Source organism: Cupressus sempervirens, chromosome 5 (genome assembly GCF_028749045.1).
Source record: "Cupressus sempervirens isolate cs-2001-9-10 chromosome 5, ASM2874904v1, whole genome shotgun sequence".
NCBI classification, from domain to species: domain Eukaryota; kingdom Viridiplantae; phylum Streptophyta; class Pinopsida; order Cupressales; family Cupressaceae; genus Cupressus; species Cupressus sempervirens.
Genome location: NC_143122.1, coordinates 513,444,827 through 513,471,179, shown reverse-complemented (window position 1 = coordinate 513,471,179; position 26,353 = coordinate 513,444,827). Strand labels below are relative to the sequence as shown.

The window sequence follows — 26,353 nt, the reverse complement described above, 5'->3', positions numbered from 1 at the left end:
TTGTATATTGCATTTCATAGTATAAGTGATAAGTCTTATCACAGGTATAGTAATATGACATAGTATCACGTGTTCAATGATAGCACATGCTTAGAAGATTCAGATAGATATAGAGTATCAATCTATGCTTATTCATCTTAATTGACTACTCCATGCAAAATATTTGAAAATTGTTTTATCGATGCCATTCTTTGAATTTTGGAAGAATTAATTTTGGGTGATCGTGATTTAGCAAGACCATAGTCTAGTGGTTTAAATATGAGAACGACAATATTTGAGATGTTATACCTCTAGCTTTTCTTGAAAATGTGTGGTCATTCCAGACTTCCTATACAGAGGCAGAGATAGTCTACAATTTTTTCTCTACACATGATGTTGGTACCATAAAAAAAACTGTGGGAGCACACTGCCAGATTTTTACTTGCAAGAATAGAGTTTTTTGTTAATTTTATATCATGTAACTCTGATAATATACTGATCTAAAATTCCAGATCGAAGAGATCAGTTTACGCATGAAATTCCTTAGGTAAAACAGGCCTTTATAATTGTTATTTCCATTGAATATAATCGGTGTCTCTTTGAGGCAGTATTGTTAATGATTAACTTAATAAACTAAGTTAGTTTAGTTACTAAACAATAGTCATCATTGAATAGCCCCCAATTTCTTGAAATGAAATTAAGGCCGACCTAGAGAGGGACATGTGATGTCCTTTCAAGGACATGCCCCTTGGTTGTTGTATTTATGTAAGGTGTAAATTTGAATAAAGGATACACAGAAAATAGAAGTCTGCTCCTTAAGCATCTACAGCCTTGTATGATTTGCAGCAGGTATAAAACATTTGCAGAATAATTATTATACTCCAATACCACTTCATATACAGGTCTGATATATTCAAGATCATTTTCAGCAAGTCAAGAAAGACATTATATGAGTTTGGTTGTTCAAAATTTGCAGAAACTTTACATTTTGCACGCACAATCTCTGTGATATAGATTCATGAAAATCTTCAACCATTTTTCACCTGACAAAGTATTGAAATTCAGAAAAGCCTTGAGAACTTTCCGTTGCTCCTTTGAGACCAAACTTTACACTGATACAATTTGGTGACCACTAAGTTTGCAAACTTTCACAACTTAAATATGATTTTGGGAAAGACTGTAGAATCTACACATGAAGTGTAAAACTACAAAATAGTCATAGCTAACACCATAATCGCCTATGCGTTCCCAACTAATAAGCACGACATGCACCTCTAGGTTGTTTCATAGTTCTGTCTCTCAACGTGAACTCCAATTTCTTCACGATGATTACATAATGTACAAGACAACACCTTTATGCTACATAATTAGCTCCTGCAAATAAAGGCTGTGCTTGATATGATTAATGACGACAACTCTACAACCTAATGCTCTCCATGAGAGTTTTGTTACTCCCCATCGTGGTTAGTCTAATTAAAAACATGAGATTTAGTATGTTTATTTACTTTTTTTTTCTTGTGTTCGCAGTAAGGAGCTCACTGGTCTAGTGCTAAATAAACAAGAACTAACATCTATTTTAATGCATTACTCAAGCTTCCATCCATGTGTTGACACCACTAGCCGTCAGAGAGTTTGGTTTATTGTAACGTCTTTTGGAACATGAAAACATTGTAATGTGATTCTTGCCAAGTCCTTTGTACAAAATCTCCCTTCATATATTCTTTGTTGTTCATAACTACCAACTAGATATCTTTTTGTCTATGTTTAACTACAAAGCTTCTAGTTGCTTTAACTACGTTATTCTTCTTCTGTAAGAATTTCCTCTCTTGTAAGAGGCTAGATGCTCCAAATTCTCCTGTTGACTGCCTTACCACCCTAATACATTTACTCCATTAAAGTGCAAGGAAATATCATAGGCTTCACTACAAAGATTACGCCAAAGATTAAATACTCTCTTTGAAACATAATAGTATTAATTGTGATTACTAGACTTTCTGCACCAAAAATATAAGCCCATGATGTTGTAAGAAACAATCTCATAGTGTTTAAAGTCGAATGATGTCTAGGATGCTACTTTCAATCATGAGAATTGGGTTGAAGAAGAGGCCAATGAAGATTTGTGAAACAGTGGGAAGTTGACTTTCCTCAATCAAGCTTACTTGAAAGATGACACTTCTCTTCAAGTTGATTCTTGGCTCTACAATGAGATTATTATCCTCAAGAAAAAGATGGAGGAGCATCAGAGTAACCTGGATGAAGAGAGAGCAAGAAGAATTCAGCTAGAGAGTTAGGTGGGCAATGCCCTTGAGAAGCTAAAGGGTTATGAAATTGAGCTGCGTCAACTGGTAAAGGATAGTGGTCAAAGGATGGATATGGTTACGTCGAGTTTGTGTGCTACTGCTGCGAGCATTGGTAAAAGGAGCAACCAGGAACTTATTTCCCTTGTTGTAGTTTAGCTGAGTGGTGGCCCTAGTAAGAGAACTAGACAAAGTACAAAGAAAGTTGCTGAAGCTACTCTTGGGTTGGCAGTGGAGGATATCCTTCAAGGGACTGTGACTGCTGGTAAGGAGATAGCTAAAGAGATTAAAGAGCTAGCTTAAATGCTGGTTCTGGTTGTTGGTCCTGGTCCTTTGTGTGTCTGTTTCCTTTTTCCAGCATTTGTTTATCTGTTAAACTATTTTTAGGTTCTAGGTCCTTGTAAAACCTGGGGGACTTTTATCCTTATGCCTATTTTTTGATGCTGTAAGGGGTTTCAGGTTCCCCTCAAAACCTGCTTTTACCGTAATATAAAAACAATCACAGAGTGTAATAAAACAATTATATTCTCAACTTCAAAAGAATTTCACCAATGATTTATCACTAGAAAAATTGGGCTTCTCAATAAATCATTTTTGCCCCATAGGTTGACACTTTGCAAAGAAGAAGATTTGAACAACGCTTTTGGATTTCCTGTGATGCTTTAGAACAGAGCGATTAAATAGAAGAGATATTGTGAATGAGGTTGCTTGATAAAACCAAGAGGCCCGAAATAATCACGTACAACTGGTATCTTAAAGTTCTTAGTATATATAAACTTTGGTCTCCTTCGTTTTGTTTGTGTTCAACATGCTCCTATGAAATACAGTCTTTGCCAACCTTTACAATTATTGGATCTTGGCTCACTTTAGTTTAAGACTCCAGTTTTTGAGCTTAGGCCCACCACAACTAACATGACTCTTCTTATATAGGAAACTAGGTAACCGTGTTTACGCATAATATTATGTTTGCACCTTGAAATCTGTTTTCATAGCCCAACAATATACAATAGATTGCGCAATGACAGTCAAAATAATCCTTTCAATAGTATTTTTGAATCGAACTGGCTTCTAACAATTTAATGTTCTGATGAAACCTAGGACTATACCCGACAGGGTAGTAGGTTCGATGCTCTAATATCACTATAATATCCCGATTGGATATTCTTCAAAATTTATCTCAAATACAAATTTCAAAATACAACCAGCAATTATGCTTATATGAATATCTTCAAAAAATGTTATTGCATTATCCATCAACAATACAATAACCAAATATCTAAAATCCAATCTTAAATACAATTACACAGTCATATTGGAAAACTAAGAAAGAACTTGTAAGCTCAGTGTGAACTCTCTGTCTTGAAATTTTAGTGATGAAACGGCTTGCGTCCAATCCACCAAAAATGGCCTGAAGTTTTTTGTCCTTAAGTCTGAATAGAAAGCTATAAGCTCTCCCAATGTTTCTCCAAGAGAAACTTAAAATTCCAAACCAGAATAATAAACCAAGCATAATCAAATGAATGAAGCTCCCCTTCTTTTAATTCTCAAAGTTGTGACCCTTTAATTCGCATCTCCTGTCTTTTTGTCTTATTCCTCCTTTGTCACTTTTAGCCCCTTTTACAATATTAAATTGACCTTTTATAAAATTACATTATGCTATCATAAATCATTTTTAATATTACATGAGTATGTCTATAAATTTCCTAATGTTCCAAAAAGGGGGCACTATGTCTATAAATTTCCTAATGTTCCAAAAAGGGGGCACTACAGTAATGATGGCTGCTACAACTCTTCTATAGATTTGTCTCTGAGTTCTTATGACATGGCAGCAGTTTACATATTGGTTGGTTATTTTTTCTTCAGTCATACTTCAGTTTTTAGTGGCTGCCCTGCTTGGTCTTCGATTGTATTTTTCAAATTTGGCTTGGTTTACAAGAGTTTTTAAGTTGTATGGGCCCTTGCAGAGACATGACTGTGTGTTAGGTAGTGAACATGAGATGAATTTCCTCCTATACATTGGAACAGTGGCACCTTCAGCACCATTCTCGATGGTAGCAAATCTTATAGTAGCGAGATTCCGTGGGTAAATGGGTGGATCTTCATGCATATTGGAGGTGTTTTTGGCATCTGTTGTGTGGATTGCTTATTCAGATGGCTGTTATAGGAAGATGGTAGAATGATAAACATCTATTTCCACTCCTAAGATCGGATGGACTACTTATTCCGATGGCTGATACCAAAAGTAGGACCCTTGATGGCATGTAGCCCACATAGGCTGTCCACAATCTGTTGTAATACCTTCTTCAATTTGTCATCATTGTAAGGTATAACATGAGCTGTTATTCCGATGATCTTACTAAGGCGAGAGGCAACTGTTAGCTCACATCTTCACTCAGATGCTCCAATATCCCGCATTATACTAAAGCAACCATTGAGGGTTGTCAAGCCCAGTTCAACAACCTCCAAATAGATTGGCTCACTTTGGATAAATATGAATCCAATTCTTCCAACCTTGAGAGAACACCATCCATAATTTTCGTAGACTCTAATTGCATTTCAATGATATCCAACCCATTTCCTATTTCTTCTTTTTTCTTTAAGTCCGACAGCTAATTACGATTGAAGGAATCATTAAATTCCCTTGAGAAAACACTGCCTTTCAGATTTTCTGTTGTTTTAATTTTTGTTTGCTTCCACCAAATTATAAGATGCTACCCACTTACACTGTATCAACTGCACTAAGCTACCCGAATCTTATTATCTTCTTGCACGTACAAGGCAGTTAAGCAACACAATTTGAGAACATTATTTTTATGAATTTTTTTCTTTGTCACCTATAACTTAGGAAGTTAATGGATACAAAGCATATTCTTTCGTAATTCCTAGAAGCAAATTCATCTTAAAATTGAATAATGCAGGAAATAGTTAGGAAGTTAATGGGTACATTAGCCAACAAGTTTCCAATGATATATTTACGATACTTTCAGTTCTGGTATACCTAATACACAAACAACTCTAACACAACAAGGAAAACAAGCACCTGCCTTTGCGAGCTTCCAGTGGTTTTGTTGAACTACCAACATTCTTCCCTTCTTATGCTCAACACAACGATTCTAGAGTCGTTTCCTCCTGGAAGCACTCTAGTGATCTTCAATGGCTCTTCTTCCACCGTGGCTGAGAAATGTTCAACTTATGTTGCATTTGCCAAATGATTGAGATGGGATGACATTCTCACCTTCTAGTGCATCGAATTGACACTACTTCACTTCCATCAATCCCGTGAGTGGTTGAACTATTCTTTTTGTGTTGAACAAGACTGTACAACAATCAGCTTCAATTCTTTGCATCTTCCAGTTATAGTGGTGTCTGCATTATTCATTCCTTGTTATCATGATGACTTCCGATTTAGTGTGTATTCCCTTAACAACACTATTTCATTATTTAATTGACTTTGTAATGTCCCTTGCTAGGACATTAAATTATTTAATATAGATTTCCCAATTCAGAATTTTACCGACCAAATATCTCATTTTTTCCTTCTATATTTCTCCATTTTTCTCCATGATGATTTCTCAAAGTTTTTTAATTTTATATATATACTTTTTCATTCTGAAAGTCATGTGTTTATAATAATAATTATATTATATTGATAATATAATTATATTAATATTAATATTATTGCTTATATGCACAATATATTTACTTCATACATTTTAGATTATTAATCTAAATGTTTTGTTCTATAATTTTAATTCTCATATTAATATTAATAAATTATGCAATGATTATAGTAAATTATCAGTATAACACTATTAATATTTTATTTATTTATTATTTATCTATATATGAATTTTACAGATATCACAATCCTCCCCTCTCAGATTTTGCTTGTCCTCAAGCAAATATCATTTATACAACTTTTTTTGGTTAAAGTTATAGAACCATCATAGAAAGCATATAATTGGATGCAAGAAGATTTTAGTATACATCATAATGCATGAAAACACAAAGCATATACAAAGCAGACACATTTTTGCATGAAAACACGAAGTAGAAACAATGTAGACATATAAATTTATAATGCATGCATTCTTGATTAATGCCTTAGTATTTGAAATAAACTATTGTTGAGGAATAAATTGCAAAATTTTATTCCTTTAATAGAATCCTGCAACCACAAGTGATCATTAATATATGTATGTATGTATAAGTTTCAAGCAAATATGACTCGAGATAATTTATTCCAAGCCAATCCCATGCTTTCACACAAGGTGGCTTACTTATGGGGATGCTTGTTTTGTTTTGCACTTATTATCATTCTCTAGTTGAGAAGAACGCTTAGGATGTAAACAGACTGCTTAGGCACCAAACTCTATGGTCTTCCTTCAAGGTTTCTATGGATCCAAGCCCTTAATCCCATCTTGGAATAACCTCAAGGCAACTTGATCCCATCTTGGTCAATCCTCAAGGCATCGTACAGGGACGCTGATCCTTACCCATGTCGGAATAACTGATTGGTTGGACTAGCCTGAATACACCTTTGCTTTCTTTCCGAGGCTACCTTTATATGTAAGTAATAAACTATATGTGAAAAGATCATGATACTGAATTAAGAAGCATATTGGGATGTAGTAGGGTGTTTCTACCAAGCATCAACAACCTTCCTCAAGGTTTCTGTGGATCCCATCTTGGAGTAACCTCAAGACAACTTGATCCCATCTTGGTTAATCCTCAAGGCATCTTACAGGGACGCTGATCGTTACCCATCTCAGAATGACCTATCAGTTGGAAGAAACAGACCTACACTATATCTTGTTCTTCTAACTCAGCATTATAATGAGTATGATGTTATGCACCAAATTAATATTAATGACAGAGGGCGTGTGGGACACTTACCTCAATATTTCAAGTCAAATAAATGATTTAGAGCATCTGTTATGTATGCTTACGTTTTGATGTTCGTCTGGTTATACCAGATGAGAATAGTTATTGGTATGAATGTTTCCTTAAACCTGTTAACTGCAATCTTATTGATCTGCACCACAGGGAGTTCCTCTTGATTGCTGGGGATTCTACCTACCGAGTAGAATAGTATATGTCGTTCCTTGTTTATGCCTTTTCTCTGCTTATGTTCTGATGCTCATCTGGTTATACCATATGAGAATAGTCATTGGTACGAATATTTCCTTAAACGGAACCTGTTAACTGCAGTCTTATCGATCTGCACCACAGGGAGTTCCTCTTGATTGTTGGGTTCTACCTACTGAGTAGAATAGTATCTTTCGTTCCTTGTTTATGCCTTTTCTCTTCTTTTTCTGTTCGATCTTCTGCAGTGCTCCTATTGGAGCAATCTTATCTTTTAGCGTTGTTGATGATCATCAGCAATACCATTCAGCCCTGTAGTGAAAGAGATTTAACTGCGTATTATGTTTGTTGATGACTCCATTCTTTTCCTTATGTTGCTGCTGACTTAGGTGTTTATAATAATGCTGATTTTACACAACCATAAGCTGTCAGGCTGATAAGAAGTTTGGGTACATGGCAATCATGCAGAAGTGAATAGTATATATCTGCCCCTGAAGTGAGCTTGAGTTCCACATTTAACCCATCAATGGCTGCAGCTGTTACAATTTCCTCCGCAAGACTTATTGTTGGCACACAATTTCCTTTTCACTTTACAATCAATATTGTATATACATTCAATTTTAATATAGGAGACTCTTCAATTTTGTGTGCAAAGGAATTGTATATGGATGATGAAAACTGCACATTTATACAGCACAATTATTTAGATGACAGAGGGCATAGTCAACAGGTGTAAACCTGAGTATTCGCTGTGAAAATTCCTCCAAATTACTGCCAGGTGACTACTAGAGGAACTTGCTTCATACATAATGCTACTAAACTCGTGAAAGTATTCCCAAAACCTTAATCAACGCACCTTCAATCCGCTATAAAATCATTCATTAGAGGATGATAAAATCGTCCTAAGGTCTGCCCGCCAATAGAAATGCTCCTTACTTGAAATGTTTTGCCCAGAACTGTAGTTGGGCTGAAAATTTTATCTGAGAATTTAATACAATATCACAGAGCTTGTTTCCGAAATTTGATAATCAGATAGCACAGAAGATTCATCATTAAAATCTAACATGAAATATGGTCACGGTAATCAGCCAGGCATAAATTTTAGTTTGCACCAATACAAAACCAATGGCCACCAACAAAAAAAATAGCTTGGAGCAGTTTAAAGTTTGGTCCCACAAAAACTATGAATAGAGAATTCCAATAGTCGGGCCAAAATATTATATCTCCTTGGTGAAATTAGAACAGTCGTTAAGCACCAAGAAGAACTCGTGCTGAAAGAGGATCGTAGGCAACAATGGAAAGTGAATTTCCAAAACCCCGAACATCCATTATTAGCATTGATTCAAGAAAATCTTGCTTGGTGTGACTGATTCAAAGAATTAAACCTGAACGACTCCAGAATGTTACTTCTGCTGAAACAAAAACTACCTCCCATAAGTTTTTGCAAATATTCTGGGCCAAAACTATTTATTAATAGACCAAATATTTCTTCCCATGGGTTCAAACCAATAATAAAATTCCTTCCTGTAATAATATTAATCTCAAATATCCAATAAAACAGCATCCAATCCATCTACAATAAAACATGAGCCCACAACTTCAATAAAACAGCATCCAATCCATCTACAATAAAACATGAGCCCACAACTTCTAAAAAATAGTGAAATCTCGAACTTCAATAAAAATATCAATCTGTACTTCTGTTACTTAGTATTTTTCCTGAAATAACTTCACAGGATGGCAGGATTGTTTTTAAGCTCTGATACCATTTGTAATGTCCCTTGCTAGGACATTAAATTATTTAATATAGATTTGCCAATTCAGACTTTTACCAACCAAATATCTCATTTTTTCCTTCTGTATTTCTCCATTTTTCTCCACGATGATTTCTCAAAGTTTTTTTTATTCTCTATATATACTTTTTCATTCTAAGAGTCATGCATTTACAATAATAATTATATTGTATTGATAATATAATTTTATTAATATTAATATTACTACTTATAAGCACAATATATTTATTTTATACATTTTAGATTATTAATCTAAATGTTATAATCTATATATATATATATATATATATATATATATATATATATATATATACATATATATATATATATATATATATATTTGATCGATAAACGGCCAAGGCCTTGGATCATATATTAAAGAAAGGGATAAAAGATACATAGAATTTTTCCGTTCAAACGGACACTGGTAGGAAAGAACGGAGAAGAAAACTTTCAGTCTTGCCCGGGACGCTTGTCCTATCTTATTACATTACCCTAGGGGCATACCACGGTTCTCAAAGTTACATAAGTTAACAAATTACATAAGTTACATATGGGCATTCCCATGGAAATTTGACTCAGTATAACTTCCTTCCAACTAAATGTAAATAATCCGAAATAAGATACCTATCAAGGAATTCTTTCTTCAAGACATAAAATTGTTAGTAGCCTAAAGAATATTTTCCAAATTCCAATCTGCTCTTTCATTCAGAATCCAATAATAAATATGCCTAATAAGGCCAAAACAATAAATAATCTGACTACTAATAACATCTAATATGGACCATAAACCGTTATAAACCTAAAATAAAACCTATACCAAACAAGGCTAGGGAAAAAACAAAAGAGCACATAATATATTAAAAAAACAGAGATAATAAACTATCTGAAAAAAGAAACAGAGAGTCAGCAAATTCTAAAAAGCCTATCCCATAGATCCAGATAATTAATCTAAATTATGATTCATTACCAGGGACTCATAGCTGTAGATGCTGAATTACCCGACCGATAAAAGGATTCCAATAAGTAAACCTGAGAGAAATCTAACTACAAATCCCTTGATTTTTGTGAAAATAGGATAGAACATTGAAAGACCCGGAAAAACAATTCAGACCGAGAAAGAAGCCCAAGAATTTATAATAATAAGATTAAAATTGTAAAACATCCGAATGACTATGAACTTTAGGTATGTATGGGGAAAACAACTAACTCTAGACAGAGGAGGCGTAGACATATAGGAGAAATTCAGAAACAAACCCTCAGATTTTGGTTAATCAATTAACCCCATTTGCAATTTTAAAGAGGAAACAATACCAACATTTGGCAAAATAGTCTCCAACGAAACTAAATAAGTCACAGAAATCTAAAATCGTAACCTAAATCAAACAAGGCATATCTAAATGTCTATCCCATAGATCAGTTAATGCAATCTAAATTGCGAATCGTAATCAAGAAATTATGGATACTACATGCTGAATTTCCGACAGATACAAAGAATTCATTATCCAAACCTAAAAGAGATCTGTGAAATAAGGATTAAACATTTAAGGACCCGGATTATCTATACAGACCGAGAAAGAAGCTCAAGAATTCATAATATTAAGACAAAATTGCAAACCAGCCGAATGACTATGTGCTTAATTTCCGATATGAATGAGGAAACCAGATAAATCTTGACAGAATAAGCTTAGATCTTCTGGAAAAAGTAAAAACACACCCTCAGATTTTTGTTTAATCAATTCAACCCAATCCCATGATTAATTTAAAGGAAACGATACCATCATATGACGAAATAGTCGCCAACAATGCCAAATTTTATTCGACGACCACAAAATTCTAAAATCGCTACCTTAATAAAACAAAAGCATGGCACAAATACTGAATCCATCATAACACCGACCACTTGGAAATATGTTCTATTACCCAATATAACCTTACAAAAATATATAGTCAGAGATATACAAAGCTATACTATGTAAAACTGTAACCAGTATCGACGCAACATTCTGTATAATACTGATGAGGAACCCAAAAAATTACTAGAAGACTTTTAATGCTAGTTCAGTCTAACTGAGTACATAACTGCCTTCTATAGCTAGATATCAAAAACTTAAAACCATATACTATTGTTTCCATGAGACCATAATCACCTCTGGAACAGAGTCTGGATCATCCATGACTACGTTTGGCGGGAGTACGTAATCAACTCTGAGTTTGCTCGATTTTTCAGCATTAAGAATGCAGAATTCCATGTCATTGAGATCATTAAAGACTACACCCAGACTCACATAGGATTTAAAAATGTTGATATATCTGACCACCCAGTCCAGATTGTCTTCTGCCCTAATCCCACGCCAACAGGAGGAAATTAACACTTGCTTCCATTTGAGGCCAAGCCCTAAAAAAGGCCAAATTTTCCCTAACCATAAGGCATTGTCGACGCGGGGCAGTCTTCAACTCTTCCACACCCAGAGGAAGACCCATATATTTTTCAGGGTAAGGGATTCTGCCCTTTTCATCAATGCTATGAACCGCCTTCTCTAACCCTCGCCTCCAAACAGGATTAAAAATATCTTCACAAAGCCTAACAATCTCTTCTTTTCCAGACTTTGCCCTTACCATCACTCCAATGAAAGTCCCAATTATTGAGCTGTTGGTTTTCCAGGTCGCCCTATAATCAAAGATATCTTCCCCTAACACCCTATTAACAACAAAACGCGACATATCATCTACATTTCTCAGAAGACGGTTCCATCTTTCTGGCGTTACCTTTCCGAGAAAGGCCATTGTTCTGTTTTCTGTCATATGATAGACACTCACATTGGTTTCCATCTTAGCAACAAGCTAACACTCAGGAGTAGTAGAAGTCTGCCTCTCTAACTCTATGTGTTCTGCTTAAAAATTCATTCCCATAAAGCAGAAAAAGCCATCATTACCGATCTATCCTACGTACCCTTTATACAAATTTAGAATCTATGTTAGGTAGTGACCTCATCTACTTGAGTTAAATATTGAGTATTAGATCACATTTCCAAAGCCTTTATCACATGAGCCAAGTGGCAAATCCGGGACTCGCGCTCCCCTATTCCAAATCAAATTTACTAATGATAGCTTTCTTGACCCTTAATAAGTAATGATATCTCATGACACGATCTACAACTGGGGGCCAGCTGGAAAACACGCAAAGCAAGATGGAAGTGAATGGAAATCTAGGCCGAGGACAATTGCTAGGAGTTAATATCTCTTAATCATTGTAGCTATGTCAGACGTATTGCTTACAGGGAAAAGTCCCTATATAAATAATCTCAGCGACAGTAAATCAAGAAGATACCTAAGGAGAACTAAAATAAAGGAAGACAGAATAATACCTCGAAATTAACAATGTGAACGTGATCAAAATTAGAGAAAAGGATATTTCTCAGGAGATAACAATAAAGCTATCAACAATAAATATTTGATAATACTAAAACCTCCATAATAACAGACAGTACGGATACAATTGCGAAAATATCAAAAATAGCTAAATAATACTATAATATAGTCTCTTTCATCCTATTAATTGAATATAGAGTTTTAAAGTATATTATTACGGAACATTAATAGGAATTAGTACAAGTATATATCTAATAATCTATAAATCATCTATATATGTTATGATTATATTAGCATATGAATATATATATGCTTTTATATAAGAGTATGCATATTAATATAAAAGGAATAATTGTGAATATTATCTAATTCTTCAAAGGAGGAGAAGACTCTGAGTTATATATCAGGAGCGATTCTCCATCAGCACCCCTATTGGCGAGTCTGTCAGCCATAGTATTACCTTCTCGGTAAGTGTGGTTAATTAATACTTCTTCAAATTTTTCCATTAAAATCAACACTTCTTGGAGTTTAGAGTTTAGGATCGAATTAGGAGTCTTTTTAACCCTAATGCCATTAAGAACAACTTGAGAGTCGCCTTTGATGATGATTTTAGATAGACCTAGATTATGGCATAATTTTAGACCTTTCTCCAGTGCTTCAAATTCTACCATATTGTTAGAAACCGGAGGGAGAGGAGAGGCTAGCTTTGCAATCCACTGCCTCTCTTCATTATTGATGATACAACCTACACCAGCTATACTGGGGTTCCCTCTTGCTGCACCATCGAAGTTCAGTTTATGCCATCCTGGGGGTGGAGGAACCCATTTACAATTAGCCCTTGCCACTTTATTACTGACTGCATATACCATGGGGGGGTTGATCAGATTAGCCCATTGTTTCTTCACTCTACCATCCCAAAAAGAGAAAGAGCCTTCTTCATGGGAGGATTTCCTTAGATAGGCATTCATAACTTCTATTATAGCCACTTCCAATTTTAACAAAAAACTGACTAAGTTCCACTCTTTATTTTTGAAATTCCGATGATTTCTTTCTTTCCAAAGTTCCCATACCACTAGGGATGGACAAATATTCCAAAGTTTGCTGTACACCCCTCGAACCAAATGTGTGGGCCAGGAATTGAGGAACCCCTTAAGTGTATTCTGAAAGGGGGTTGACCACTTAAGTTGGGATTTAATCCATTCCCAGCAATTTTGAGCAAAAGGGCAATTGAGGAAGAGGTGGTCTACATCTTCATTGCTTTGTTTACACATAACACACCAGTTGGGGCCCATAATACCGAATCTAGATAGTCTATCCGCCATCAGCGCTCTGTTCTGAAGGACGATCCATAAAAAGAAACTCGCCTTAGGTAGACAGGCTGCATCCCAACACAATTTTAAAGGGATTTCTACATAATTCCACTTTTGCGAATGAATAATAGATTGATACCCAAGCTTCACATTGTAGATTCCATCGTTTGATCCAACTCAGATAAGACTATCCGACCTTTCAGATTGTTTAATTTTCCTATTCGATATGATCTTATTATAAGCAGTGATTAAATCTGGCGCCAGTTTTAATCAATCGATGGATCGCCAACTCCAACGCAGTTCCCGATCCGACATCTCTTTAACTTTATAATCTTTGATCCTGCAGCCCCATTCTGATTTCAACTTAGTTATAAGGTTCTCTAAATTGGGGGAGGAATAGATGGGAGGAAGTCCATCCCATGAGTCTTCCCAGAACAGAGCTTTGTTCCTGACCTCGACATCCCAAGAAAGAAATTTACTAATAATACCTCGGCAATTTGACATGAAATTCCAACATTCCAACCCTTTTGGAAGCCTCTCCATCCTGAACAATGATTCCGGATCCGATGGATCAAGGTATTTATAATATAGAATTTTGGCCCATTTGTGTTCATTTTCTTGGTATAATCTCCACACAAGTTTAGCTCCCAAAGCCTCGTTCTGCCATTGTGGCTTCTTTATTCCTAAACCCCCACATTCCTTGGGTTTGCATAAGTTATCCCATTTAATAAGAGCAAGTTTCTTGTCATGTTCCTTATCCTTCCATAAGAAATTTCTAAGTTTGGTCTCAAATTTCTTGGACATCCAGTTAGTGAGGGGAAGACATGCCATGGGAAAAATTGGAGTAGCTGAAAGGACTGCTCAGATCTTGGTAATCTTTCCAGCCTTAGAGAGCCAGTTATTTTTCCAACTCTCAATCCTCTTATCCACCTTTTCGATCGTGTCCATCTAAATTTTGGTGAACCTCGATTTCTTTTCTAGGGCGATGCCTAGATATTTGCAGGGGAACTTTCCTTTTTTGTATCCCATAATTCCATATATCCTATTTTCCATTTCAAGAGATGTGTTTAAGAAGAAAAAATCCAATTTTTCTTTATTAACCTTCTGACTTGAGGTATCCATATAATGCTGAATTATGCTTTTAAACCCCTTGGCCTCTTGAATGGAACTTTTACAAGATAGAATCGTATCATCTGCATACTGTTGATGTGTAATATTAGGAAAATTCTTGGTGACAGTAATACCAGAGATCTTTCTTTCTTGATAAGCGCAGGAGACTGCTCTCCCAAAGGCTTCAGCCATTAGAATAAAGAGGGAGGGGGATAGCGGGTCTCCCTGCCTAATACCCTTGGATATTTCAAAAAAACCCTCAAGCGTCCCATTTATGAGAACATAAATCTTCGAAGTAGAAATGAACTTAAATATTAGATTTATCCATTGATGAGAAAAACCAAATGCTTCTAAAACTTTACAGAGAAAACGCCAATCAACCATATCGTAGGCCTTCTGTATGTCTAACTTCATAAACATACATGCTTCTTTATCTATGGTAGCAGAGTGAATGACTTCCTGAATTATGAGTATGCCATCCAAAATCGATCTTCCTGAAACAAAACCTGTCTGCTCTTCTGAGATCAATTTTGGCATAATTACCTTGAGTCTATTAGCTACGACTTTTGAAAATATTTTGTAAATGGTGTTGCATAGAGCAATAGGGTGGAAGTCTCCGGGATGTTCCGGACAATCCTTTTTAGGGATAAGTGTAAAGAAAGAATAGTTGATTTCGGCTAACAGAGATCCACCATTCCTTGAGGCTTCAATTGCTTTCCATAAGTCTTCCCCAAGTATATCCCAACATTTTTGAAAAAAGAACGCTTGAAACCCATCAGGGCTTGGGGATTTATCTGGGCTCATATTAAAGACTACTGATCTAACCTCTTCCAAAGATATTGGTCTATTTAGATTTTTATTGTCATCTGCAGAGACCAGTGTTGGGATAAATTTGAGCATTCGGGATTGTGCCTCCCTATTAGACCCATCATAATTATTTAGTAGATTATTAAAATGAGAAACTATCGTTTCTGCTATTTCTGGTGGGCTTTCTGTATATGTACCCTGCGGCGACAAGATGCTGGTAATTCTCTTGAAAGCTCGGTTCTGGATTGTGGAATTGTGAAAAAACTTAGTATTCCTATCTCCCTCATCCAGCCATTTCTCTCTGGATTTTTGTCTCTAGTAGATTTCTTCTTTGGCTAAAATATCTTCCTGTTTCATGAGGAGTTCTTTTTCTAAAGTATATTTCTCATAATTCATACCAAATTTTATGATTTCCTGATTCAGGTTTTCCAATTTTTCTTCAACTTCTATTTTTTCTTTGAAAATATTGTTGAAGTGTTCTCTATTCCACCTCAAAATATTTTCTTTCAGCAATTTGAGTTTGGAGACGAAAATAAACATTTTTGACCCAACGAAATTTGGTTGAGTCCACCATGTTTTAATCAGTTCAAGAAATCTCAGATCTTGGAACCACATCTTTTTACACTTAAATGGATTTCTAGGAGGTTTAGATGGTTCAGAGATCTCCAAACAAATAGGGAAATGATATGATCCTGCAAAGGGCAGAATGGAGGATTGAAAATCCTTATTATTGGAAAAAAGATTACCTCCCATGAAGAATCTATCTAATTTCTCCGCAATATAATCATTATCCTTTCTTCTATTATTCCAAGTGAATATGCCATTACTTGATGGAATTTCTAGTAAACTAAGCTTGTCTATCCATAATTTGAATTCTATAGACGAAAGCGGCAGATGTTGAATACCTCCTATTTTCTCATCTAAGCTTAGAATCGTGTCAAAATGTCCTCCTAATATGATCGGATTTTCTTTGTGTTCAATAATGACCGAGCTTAATTCATCCCAAACAGTTTTTTTCCCTATAATGCTGTTAGGACCATACACATTTATAAGAATGAATTTTATATCTGATTTTATACCCTGTACATTCACACACAACTAGTTTTTATTATTTGTTAGATAAGTTAAATTTACTTTCCTAGGGTTCCAAATAATTCCTAAGCCTCCTGAGGCACCTATTGCCTCAATCAAGATTGAATCCCATAGCCCCAACATCTTACTAAGTTTAGCGCCTTCACCTTTATTAAGTTTGGTTTCTTGAATTAATATTATATCTGATTTAGAATTTTTAAAATATTGTTTAAATAACCTTTTTTTGCTAGGGGCATTAAGACCCCTAGCATTCCAAGATGTTATTCTCATTTTGCCTTAGGAAGGCTCTTCCCCTTCCTCATGATAAGCAGCTCATCAATTTTCCCCTGTTCTCTGGCTAGACCTTCATTTTCACGTTCAATGATCTCCTACCTCTTTTTCCTTTTGTCTTGCCATAATTTGGAGAAATTAAACCTTCTTGATTCGTTTGTATACCAAGCTCTTGCTGAAATATATCCAGTACTTGATCTGCTGTTGCAGATCCATTCTCTAATCTTACAAACTCCTCCATTTCCAATTCCTTGCAGATTTGATGCCGGAGACTGTCCTCCTCAATTTTTTTATTTTCTATTTCTATCAATTCTTCAATATTTGTCCTGTTACTTTCCTGATAACCTTTTGGTGTATTTCCACTTTGTTTATCCTTTTTCCTTACACTGTCCTCCATCTGGATCCCTATGATATCCCTTTGGAGATCCTCAGCTGTATAATCTTTTCCTCCCAAATTGGTTATTATTTTCTGTACCAACTCCTCTTTTTGAGAGTTAGTACTCTTATCTAGGTTCTCAAAGTCAAAGACCTGAATGAGCTCCTCTGTTAACTGTTCCAAACTGTTATCTTCAATCTCTAACAGATTTGTATCTTGTGTAAATTCTAGATCCTTATTTAAAAAATTCTGAAGGACTTTTACAATTGGGACTTCTGGGCTTTTGCCATCAGTCCAAATTTGTGCCTCTATGGGCTGAAAGGCGAGAGAGGATGCCCATCCGGAGTTTGCCAAAATTTTGAAGCTCCTCTAGTTCCATCAAATATCGGAATGGTTAATTGTACTTCAGGGAGAATATCCGTATTCAAATGTTGAGGTTCCTGTAGTTCTGATCTTGAAACTGCTATTTCCAATCTATCCTTGGGTGAAGAAAAAAGCATGTTATTTTCTGCTTCCTCTATGTCTTGATGATTCACTGAATCTGTAGTTCTGTTTTGTAACTCTCCTTGTCAGGCCTTTTCCTTATTCTCTCCAAGCTCCTTCTAATACCTGTATGCCGAGGACCCCTTTAGAGTTTTTGTTTCCCAATGACTCTCTACTTTTTCATCTATCATAAAACTGCTTCCTTTATGCTCTGCAGGAACCTCATGTGTTTTTGTATCTTGTTTTGGATCTTGATTTATGACTGTTGTTGGCAATGTAACATTCCTTTTAGGGTCATCTTTGTCTCTGTTAAAAAACCGTTTTGATGAGGGACTAGATTTGCAATTCTCATTGACATGTTTCACTGCAATTTTTTTCTTTTTTTTTCTATTCTGTCTTTTAGAACGACTATCATCCAATCCCAGGTCTGTGTCGTTTTGAGGAACAGAAATTATGACTGATTTAAGTCTTCTTTTATTAGGTAAAACCTTGTCTGATGCTTCATCAACTGTTCTTTCTTTATGATTGACCTGACTATGGATTCCTGTTGGAGAGATCTGATCTTCCTGTCTTTTACTCTTCATTGCCTTCAACCAAGAAAATTGACTGCTGATATCCGAGGTAAGGGGTAGAATCTTGGGCATGATTTTATGAAATTCATCAAATCTTAAAATATCAACTATTCTCTTTTTATAAGTTTGATACTTGATATCATAAGAAGCTTTATTGGTTATAAATTTTTGGTTAAATTCCAGAGGGTTATTGATCTTCAAATTGATTAACACCTTGACATTGTTACAGCAGTAGAAAGAAGCATCAATACCTCTGACCTCTCCTACCTCCGACCCTATGGCTTTAATAATATCTTCATGACAAAGCTCCGGAGGTAGGGATGGCAGAACAAACCAGGAAGGCAACTTGCAATCTAAATTTTCTATTCTAAAATTGTGAGACCAATCTATGAATTTAACACAGTGACCATTAAAGAAACATTCAGACCATAATAAAAATTCTTTTTTGATGGACACATCTAAACATAGTAAAAAAAGTACATTGTCTGAGAAAGTGAATATACTTACCTGGGTCTCGCAGGACTCCTCCAACCAATCAAGTAACAAAGGGAAATCATCCTGTGGCCCGTTCCAAATAGCAAAGATACCTCTTTTTATGCATTTGTCCCATGAAGGTTCGATAGCTTCGTTTGAAATTCTGATTGGTTCATCTTTCGCATAGCGCGGAGATGACCTAAGAGATGAACTAGGGTTCACAGAGTGATGTGGATTATGGATTCTCCAATGGGCCGGGATGTATGAACTTGGGGAAACAGAAAAGGGTGATAAACTTCCTTTCAGTGGTAAAACCGATTGATATGTATCCGGAACCCTAGCCTTGCATTTTTCCGTGTGAGCATATTTTGTTAAATTGAAAATTCGGATTTGATTATCCAGTTGATCTATCGTAAAAATTTGGAATTTCGGATTTTGGTGTACCTCAGAACAGATTTGAGAGTTCTGCGGAGGGGGATTTTGAACATACAACTCACGATCTTTATTTCCCTTGCTACATCGCTGGCTGCGAGGTTCCTCTGCATCACAAAAAATGTCAAATCTGTTTGTTGTATTAACTGAGTATCTCTTGTCAAATGCGCTTTGTGGTTTCTTCTGCTGCCACATCGGCCTGAGGCTGCTTGTCTCTATATGTTTTTGCAGGGTTTTTCTTCGAGATTTTGCAGGTCGGAAAAGGTTTGATTTTTTCGCAAGTGCAGAGCAGAGCGCCATATTTTTTAGGAGTTTGAAACAATTTATAATCTATAATTTTGATTCTCATATTAATATAAATATATTATGCAATGATTATAGTAAATTATCACTCTAACACTATTAATATTTTATTTATTTATTGTTTATCTATATATGAATTTTACGGATATCATAGACTTTGACTATCTCAAATAGTTTCAACTCCAAATTTCTGAGAATATTGCATTGACCAACTAGTTATCCTGACTGTGGGGCTTCTTTTATAATATTATATACACAGTCTTCCCAGACCCTTCCATTTTACTTCATGATACTGGATTTATATTTTAGCTTAGTACCATGGATTCCCAATTTCCAAGCAAGTCATTTGTTTTGCTACAGCATTAAGTCTTCAAGATGTATCATTGTATCCTCTATATAAAGTAAGACTCTCTTCGGCCATAGAACTCTCCCTAAAAATAATCTATCCTGGAGTTATCTTGGCACAATATGACATTTGTAATAACCGGTTCTTTCACATTCACTCTGCTAAATGAGAAACGATAGGATTTCTTGATTGATTCTGCATATGGTTTTGAATCAGGACTCTTCGAGTACATTCAGGTATATCTATGATTTCACCAAAAATGTGCTGTGTTATTTCAATCTGAAACTTGCTTCATTAACACTGAAATATAGAAACATACAATTCCCCTGCTATCAATGGACAAATACCCGAGTAACCTGCTAAAAGAATCTCTCCAGAAACTACCCACATGTTGGTCCAGATTGCTATGCATCCTGGCAGTTGTCTTTGTTTGATTCAGGCACAATGGCTACAGATTGCTCATGTTTATGTAAACTGGTTATGTGTAAACTAGTGAATCTCATACATCTTTAGTCGGCCATCATTCGCACTGATGTTCATAGGCATTTTAATTGCAACAACACCATCCCGGACCTGCAAGCCTCGTCGCCTTGGCCTCTCTCCACTCGCCCGTTACTCTTACATATAGAACCTTGTAATAGACAGTTCAGACACAAAATATTAGGGCAAAGATATTAATCTTAACCTTCGATATATGCAAGAGCAAAGATATTAATCTTAACCTTCAATATATGCAACGGCATTAGTACTTGCAAAGCTCAGAAATTAACATTATAGTACATGAAGATGGCAAATAAAAGAATCAGGACCTACTGACTGAACTTCAACAATATGTTTTGTGTTTCCAAAGTCTCTGCTAAAAAAATTAACAAATTCAGTACTAATTGATTAAATACCTGCCGTATATTTAAAGACTCGCACTCCCTGACTATATGCTGCCCATTAATATTCCCATTAGAGAATAGAATTATAAGGTTCCTCTTGTGATTTTTTATCATTAGTTAGCCTTAGTATATTGCCCAAATAACACTCAGGCCCCACTCAACAAATCTCGTCAAACTTCAAAAGAAATGTATATTTCATCTTCAGCCAAATGATGAAGTTGGACAATATTCATTGCTAATATTGAAAAAAGCAGAGTGCACGATACAAACATCAGCAGCAATATAATTCTTTCTAAAATAAATAAACTTTATTCTTCAATATATGCCATTCTATTGTTTGAAGAACATGTTCACATATTAAATCTATTGAAATTAAGGGGTCCCGTTAACTTCAAACAACAAGTTTCCACCAAATAATAAACAACCATGAGAAGTTTCCCCTGAAGTTTCACAACGATTTCAAGAAATATTTCACCTTTCCAAACTCTTGTTTGGTACGTGTGATGCCGTTTAATGGGAGTCAGCCCAGCAATATATTTCTCAACTTAAGCAAATTAACACTCAAAGATTATTTCACTAATCCTGCATAAAACTCATGACACTTAAGTGCCCATAACATACCACTGTAGGAATAAATATTGTTCACTTCGAATATTTCTTTAATCCTTGATTTTGTTTTTCCTTTCCCCACAAAAATATTATCAATAAAGCCAATATCGTTTTAGTACTGTTGCTCATAAAATCTTACATGAACAATCTTTGATAAATCCTTCTTTAAATTTGTGTCTGCTAATGCTTTTCCAAAAATGTCTCTGTTAAAACTTCATAGGCTGGCAGGAAAACCAGCTTTGATACCACTGTAATATCCCCAACCAGATATTACTCCAAAATTTCTCAAAGGTATCACATAAATTTTAAATAATAATTGCATGAAATAGTTTTGCAATTATCAAACAATAAAACCAGTAATTTTTTTAGATAAATATTCAAACTTAACAGCCTTAGGAATGTTATTGCATTATAATAACCAGCAAGACAATAACATATCCCAATCTTAAAAACAACAGTACAGTCAGATTGGAAAACTAGAAAGGAATCTGAAATGCAATTGTGAACTCCATCACAAATCTACCACTGAAAGATGAATTGGGTTTCCGTCCAATCCATGAACAAGCTTGAAGGTTTCTGTGCTCAGGTTCTAAAAATGAGAAATAAAAGCTTCCCAAGTTTCTCCAAGAGAAAACTGAATCCAAGTATGCTGAAAAGAAACAAGTCTTCTTTTAATGCCCAAGCAGTGACTCTTCAGCCTCTTCCTTCCCGTCTTTCGTCCTCTTCCTCTTTACTCACCTTTCCCCCTTTTAATATTAAAAGGCCTTTCTAATAGTTTGCATTCAGTGTCCAATTATGTCACTTTTAATATTTTTATTAATTTGGCTTACAATTTCCTAATGACCCAAAAACAGGACATTACACATCAAGTATTTGGAGCGGCAACCAATGTGGGGAACTATGCTTCTAGGCCTGGTTCACTATCCTTTGAGCTTCAAAACAATTGTATTCTGATTCAAATGTGTAGAAACAGAACCATGGTTAAATCTGAAGGTTAGATACTAAAACAAATATGCATGGGGGAGCAAGTTAATGAATAATAGTGCTTAAACAGATGTAATTAATAGTGTAAAAGAAATAAGACTGGCTTTAAGAAGTCTTCAGTGACATGAGTCGAGTGTTACAGCATGCTGCTCCAGTTTGTCCTAACAATAGGCAATGATTGTATTTTTTTAAGTCACTTTAAACATGTTCGTTTACCATAAACTTGCTAAAGGTTTTAATCATGTAAGATCTTTAGTAAAAGAAAAGATTTGGAAATCAATTTTGACAAGACCGTAATCAACATTGTATGTATAAGCCATCCTTATGTTACCTTATCATTTTGTCTTTGTATTATATGTTCTGTTTAAGTTTTCTATAAGGTTTGTTTTCTTGCATCTCCCTGTCTGCCTTTAGTGTATTCTTGGATGACTAGGGGAAGTAGCACTTGCTTAAGCCATATTAGATTATTTCAAGCGAAGTGAGGACTTGACTATTGACCTTGCCGATTGATTTTTAAAGAATTCCTTTATAAAAGAATCTTGAGTTAGATTATTTCAGGTGATTTGAGGATTTGACTGTTAACCTTTTCAGTTTGACTTTGAAGGCAATCCTTTATACAAAACTATTGAGTTTGATGTTATCAAGTGCATTTCATGCAATATTTTGAGGCCGACCTGAATTGATAACGCCTCTTAAATAGCTTTGGTGACAGCTTATCCTTCCCTCTCCCAGTTCTGGTCTGATAGCCAGGTCTTCAACACCAGTTGTAGGACATTTTCTAAGGAGATCAAGAATGTTAGAAACTAAGAGTATCTGTTGTGTGCTGTTAGCTTGTAGGGCGGTTCCATCCTGTTCTCGGAATAGGAGTCTCACTTTGTTTTAGTTCATCGATATTGTATTCTTATAGCTGTTGCCACTACTTTTCAATTTCTTAGGGTATTTTGATTCAACCGCTTTTTTTTTCAAGTTGATCTAATGTGATTCTGTGTATGATACTATGATAGGAATATGTGGGCAATAGTTTTCTTTTATCCTGTCTATGAAACATCAAAACTATCATATGTATGTATTTAGTTTGTTTGTTCTGTTTACAGGAACTTCGTAATGTATCTTTTTTGTCATGTACGTCTGAGTTTCTGTACACGTCAGTAAATTTTATCATGTAAAGACAATTCCTAGATTTACATCTGTAGTCGAAGTTTTAACTTACAGGACAGTCTATGGGAGGAAATGAGTAATCAGTTTGTAAATCAATAGAACAAATTGTTTGAATCTTCTACTTCCATGCTCATTTTTGTTTCAAAATGATGTACCATAGCTACTATATTTATGTATACTTTTGTTATATTTTGTCGTGATTTGGTTTGTGTGTTTCCAAATACAGAATTGCCATTAAAGATGGGAGACAACTTGCAAATGAAGTGTTTGCTTGAACTATATGGTATTAAGGTATGCTCATATAAATGTAAGGGTCTTGTAAATTGATCATTGCTGTGCAGTAAAACTATGTATCCACGGGCACACACTGGTTTATCAATACATAAATTTCACTATTATCTAGCATAATTCTTTGCATCTGTAATATAGGAAAAATTACTTCTTTAGAGTCTCCTCTACACAGGAGTTAGAGCTAAATATATATAAAGTCATGTAGTTTTCCATTAACTAGTTCATCCAGTTTCTAACCATGATAGGATCTTGAATGGCTTAACTTAGCATCTTGATCAGAATTTTTGAGGAGAAGATAAGGCACGCCAGACATTTTAATTGACAGTTGAGAAATGTTAGAGGATGAAATGTCCTAAAACACACACAATGTATCCTTGACACGTATAGTTGATTAAAAGTATGCATGTTTCCATCAAGGTAGATATGATTTTTTGATGGATAATTTTAAAATTTGTATGCCATCTAAGTCTTCATTGTGAACAGTAATTATTTATAATTGTACTCACAGGACTGGAAACTACAAGTGAATTATGGCAAATCAACCAGTACGCACTCTCTTATCTTAAATGAAAAATAAAGTAAAAACATTTTTTATGGATACAGCAGGAGGCAAAGTGAGTAGTAATAGAACAAATTGAGTATCAGAGGTGCCTAAGAAAACAGACTGTAACATGATTTCTGGGAAATTTGAAAACATAGGATTACACTCCAACTTAAAAGTGAATACATGGATTACATTTCAACTGAAAATATGTATAACCTGTGTTCAGAATAAACAATGTTTTTATGTAATTAAGCATCTGAATTATATTTTGGTTAGTAAGTTCTTGTTCTTGGAATTGTATTGCTCTTAGACAATTATGGATTGAATGTCTTATGGCGAACAGAGTTTTACTATTACTATTTTAAATGTTTATTCCCGTCTAGAAACTTTGTGTTGTAAAACATATAGACATGTCATGATTAATTTGGAGCATGCAAACATACAAAAATAGGAGCAACTGAATCTTTATCATGTAAGAGCCCTACTACCATGCTTATGAGGGGTGAACCAATATGCTGGATATGCTCTCACTATACCTTATGTTTCTCCTGCGCTTCTCCTTAGTCCTAACTAACTTCACCCTGATAACATTTATCAAGGGGCCTTCACTTGGGTGGTTGATGGCAGTTTAACCATTTGTTTGTTTTATATAACTTCTTGGTTGTGCATTGATGTTTTGTGGGAATGATGGATTGAGTGAACTGCCATTAATTGATTTTTCGTTGCCACGACTCCTGCACTTTGTCCACTCTGATCCTGTGAGTCATGTATGTGAATTTGATCATCCAACAGTGGTATCACAGCCGGTTTACAGAGAAAAATGAGAAGTTGAAGATGCTGGTTTGAATTATTATCTTGAATTATGAGATTTTTTGGTTGCTATGTTTCGAGTGGTGAGTGAGGCTTGAGACTAGCCAACTGATTGACGTTGGATAAAATCCTGACAACATATGGTAATTGATGGTAAATGTAGAGAACTGCTATACAGTTGTTTTGAATTGGCAATATATGAAAGGGAAAATGCTACACAAAATTTGTATTCTGTACAGAAGAGGGATGCCGATGTGTTTCACTGCTCTGCACAGTTGTTGAGATCCCTCCACACCTTTTATCAAAGTGTATACTTTTGTTATTGAAAAAACTATAAATAAAGTGGCTGCAGCTGTTGTTGGTAGAGTCATTGTTGTGTGTACAGATGATTTTAAATTTGACATGAGTGAATATCAAGGCAACTAACAGTCTATGATGCATGTGTACTTCCTTTGACTAACAAAGTCTGCCATACCATTCTGCTATTATTTATTTTATACACTATCAGAGGGTTTTTTTTCCACTACCCATCTAGCTGCATGACCAAACCTCATTGTAATGCCCCCATTTGTTGCCAGCATCAGAATTTCAGGGATTAGCCTAATATTGGATCCTCGTACGCTAATGGGGATGGTTAGAGGCTGTTTTGAGGATTGATTCATCTCCAACATCCACGGATTTATGGATCTGGCCTTCGTTCGATATCATTTGGACTCCCTTTGCCATACTATGTATAGTAAGTCAGGAGTAATAGAGATGGAACCTTTCTATTTTTAGAAAGTGTATTTGGGCACATGGGGAATTATGAGTAGAGATTCCTATTTCAGACGGCATGGCAATCAGACAAGTGTTTCAAGAGATATTAAAGTTCAATTGACTTAAGTGATTTATTTAAATATCTTAATGTTATTATAAAGTTATAAAGTAACTTATAATAATAAAGTCACTTTAATATTATAAAGTGCAAATATA

General features: G+C 35.1%; 1 protein-coding gene across 2 annotated transcripts in view; it reads left to right on the top strand.

The window, feature by feature from the left end:
* Positions 1-26,353, top strand: part of LOC149556961 (putative ATP-dependent DNA helicase CHR12) — a 235,337-nt gene that overhangs the window by 96,290 nt on the left and 112,694 nt on the right. For both annotated transcript variants that reach the window (XM_089831603.1, XM_089831604.1), the window contains exon 5: positions 23,963-24,027. In XM_089831603.1, coding sequence (XP_089687729.1) covers positions 23,963-24,027 — 65 coding nt within the window. The remainder of the gene's footprint in view (positions 1-23,962; positions 24,028-26,353) is intronic.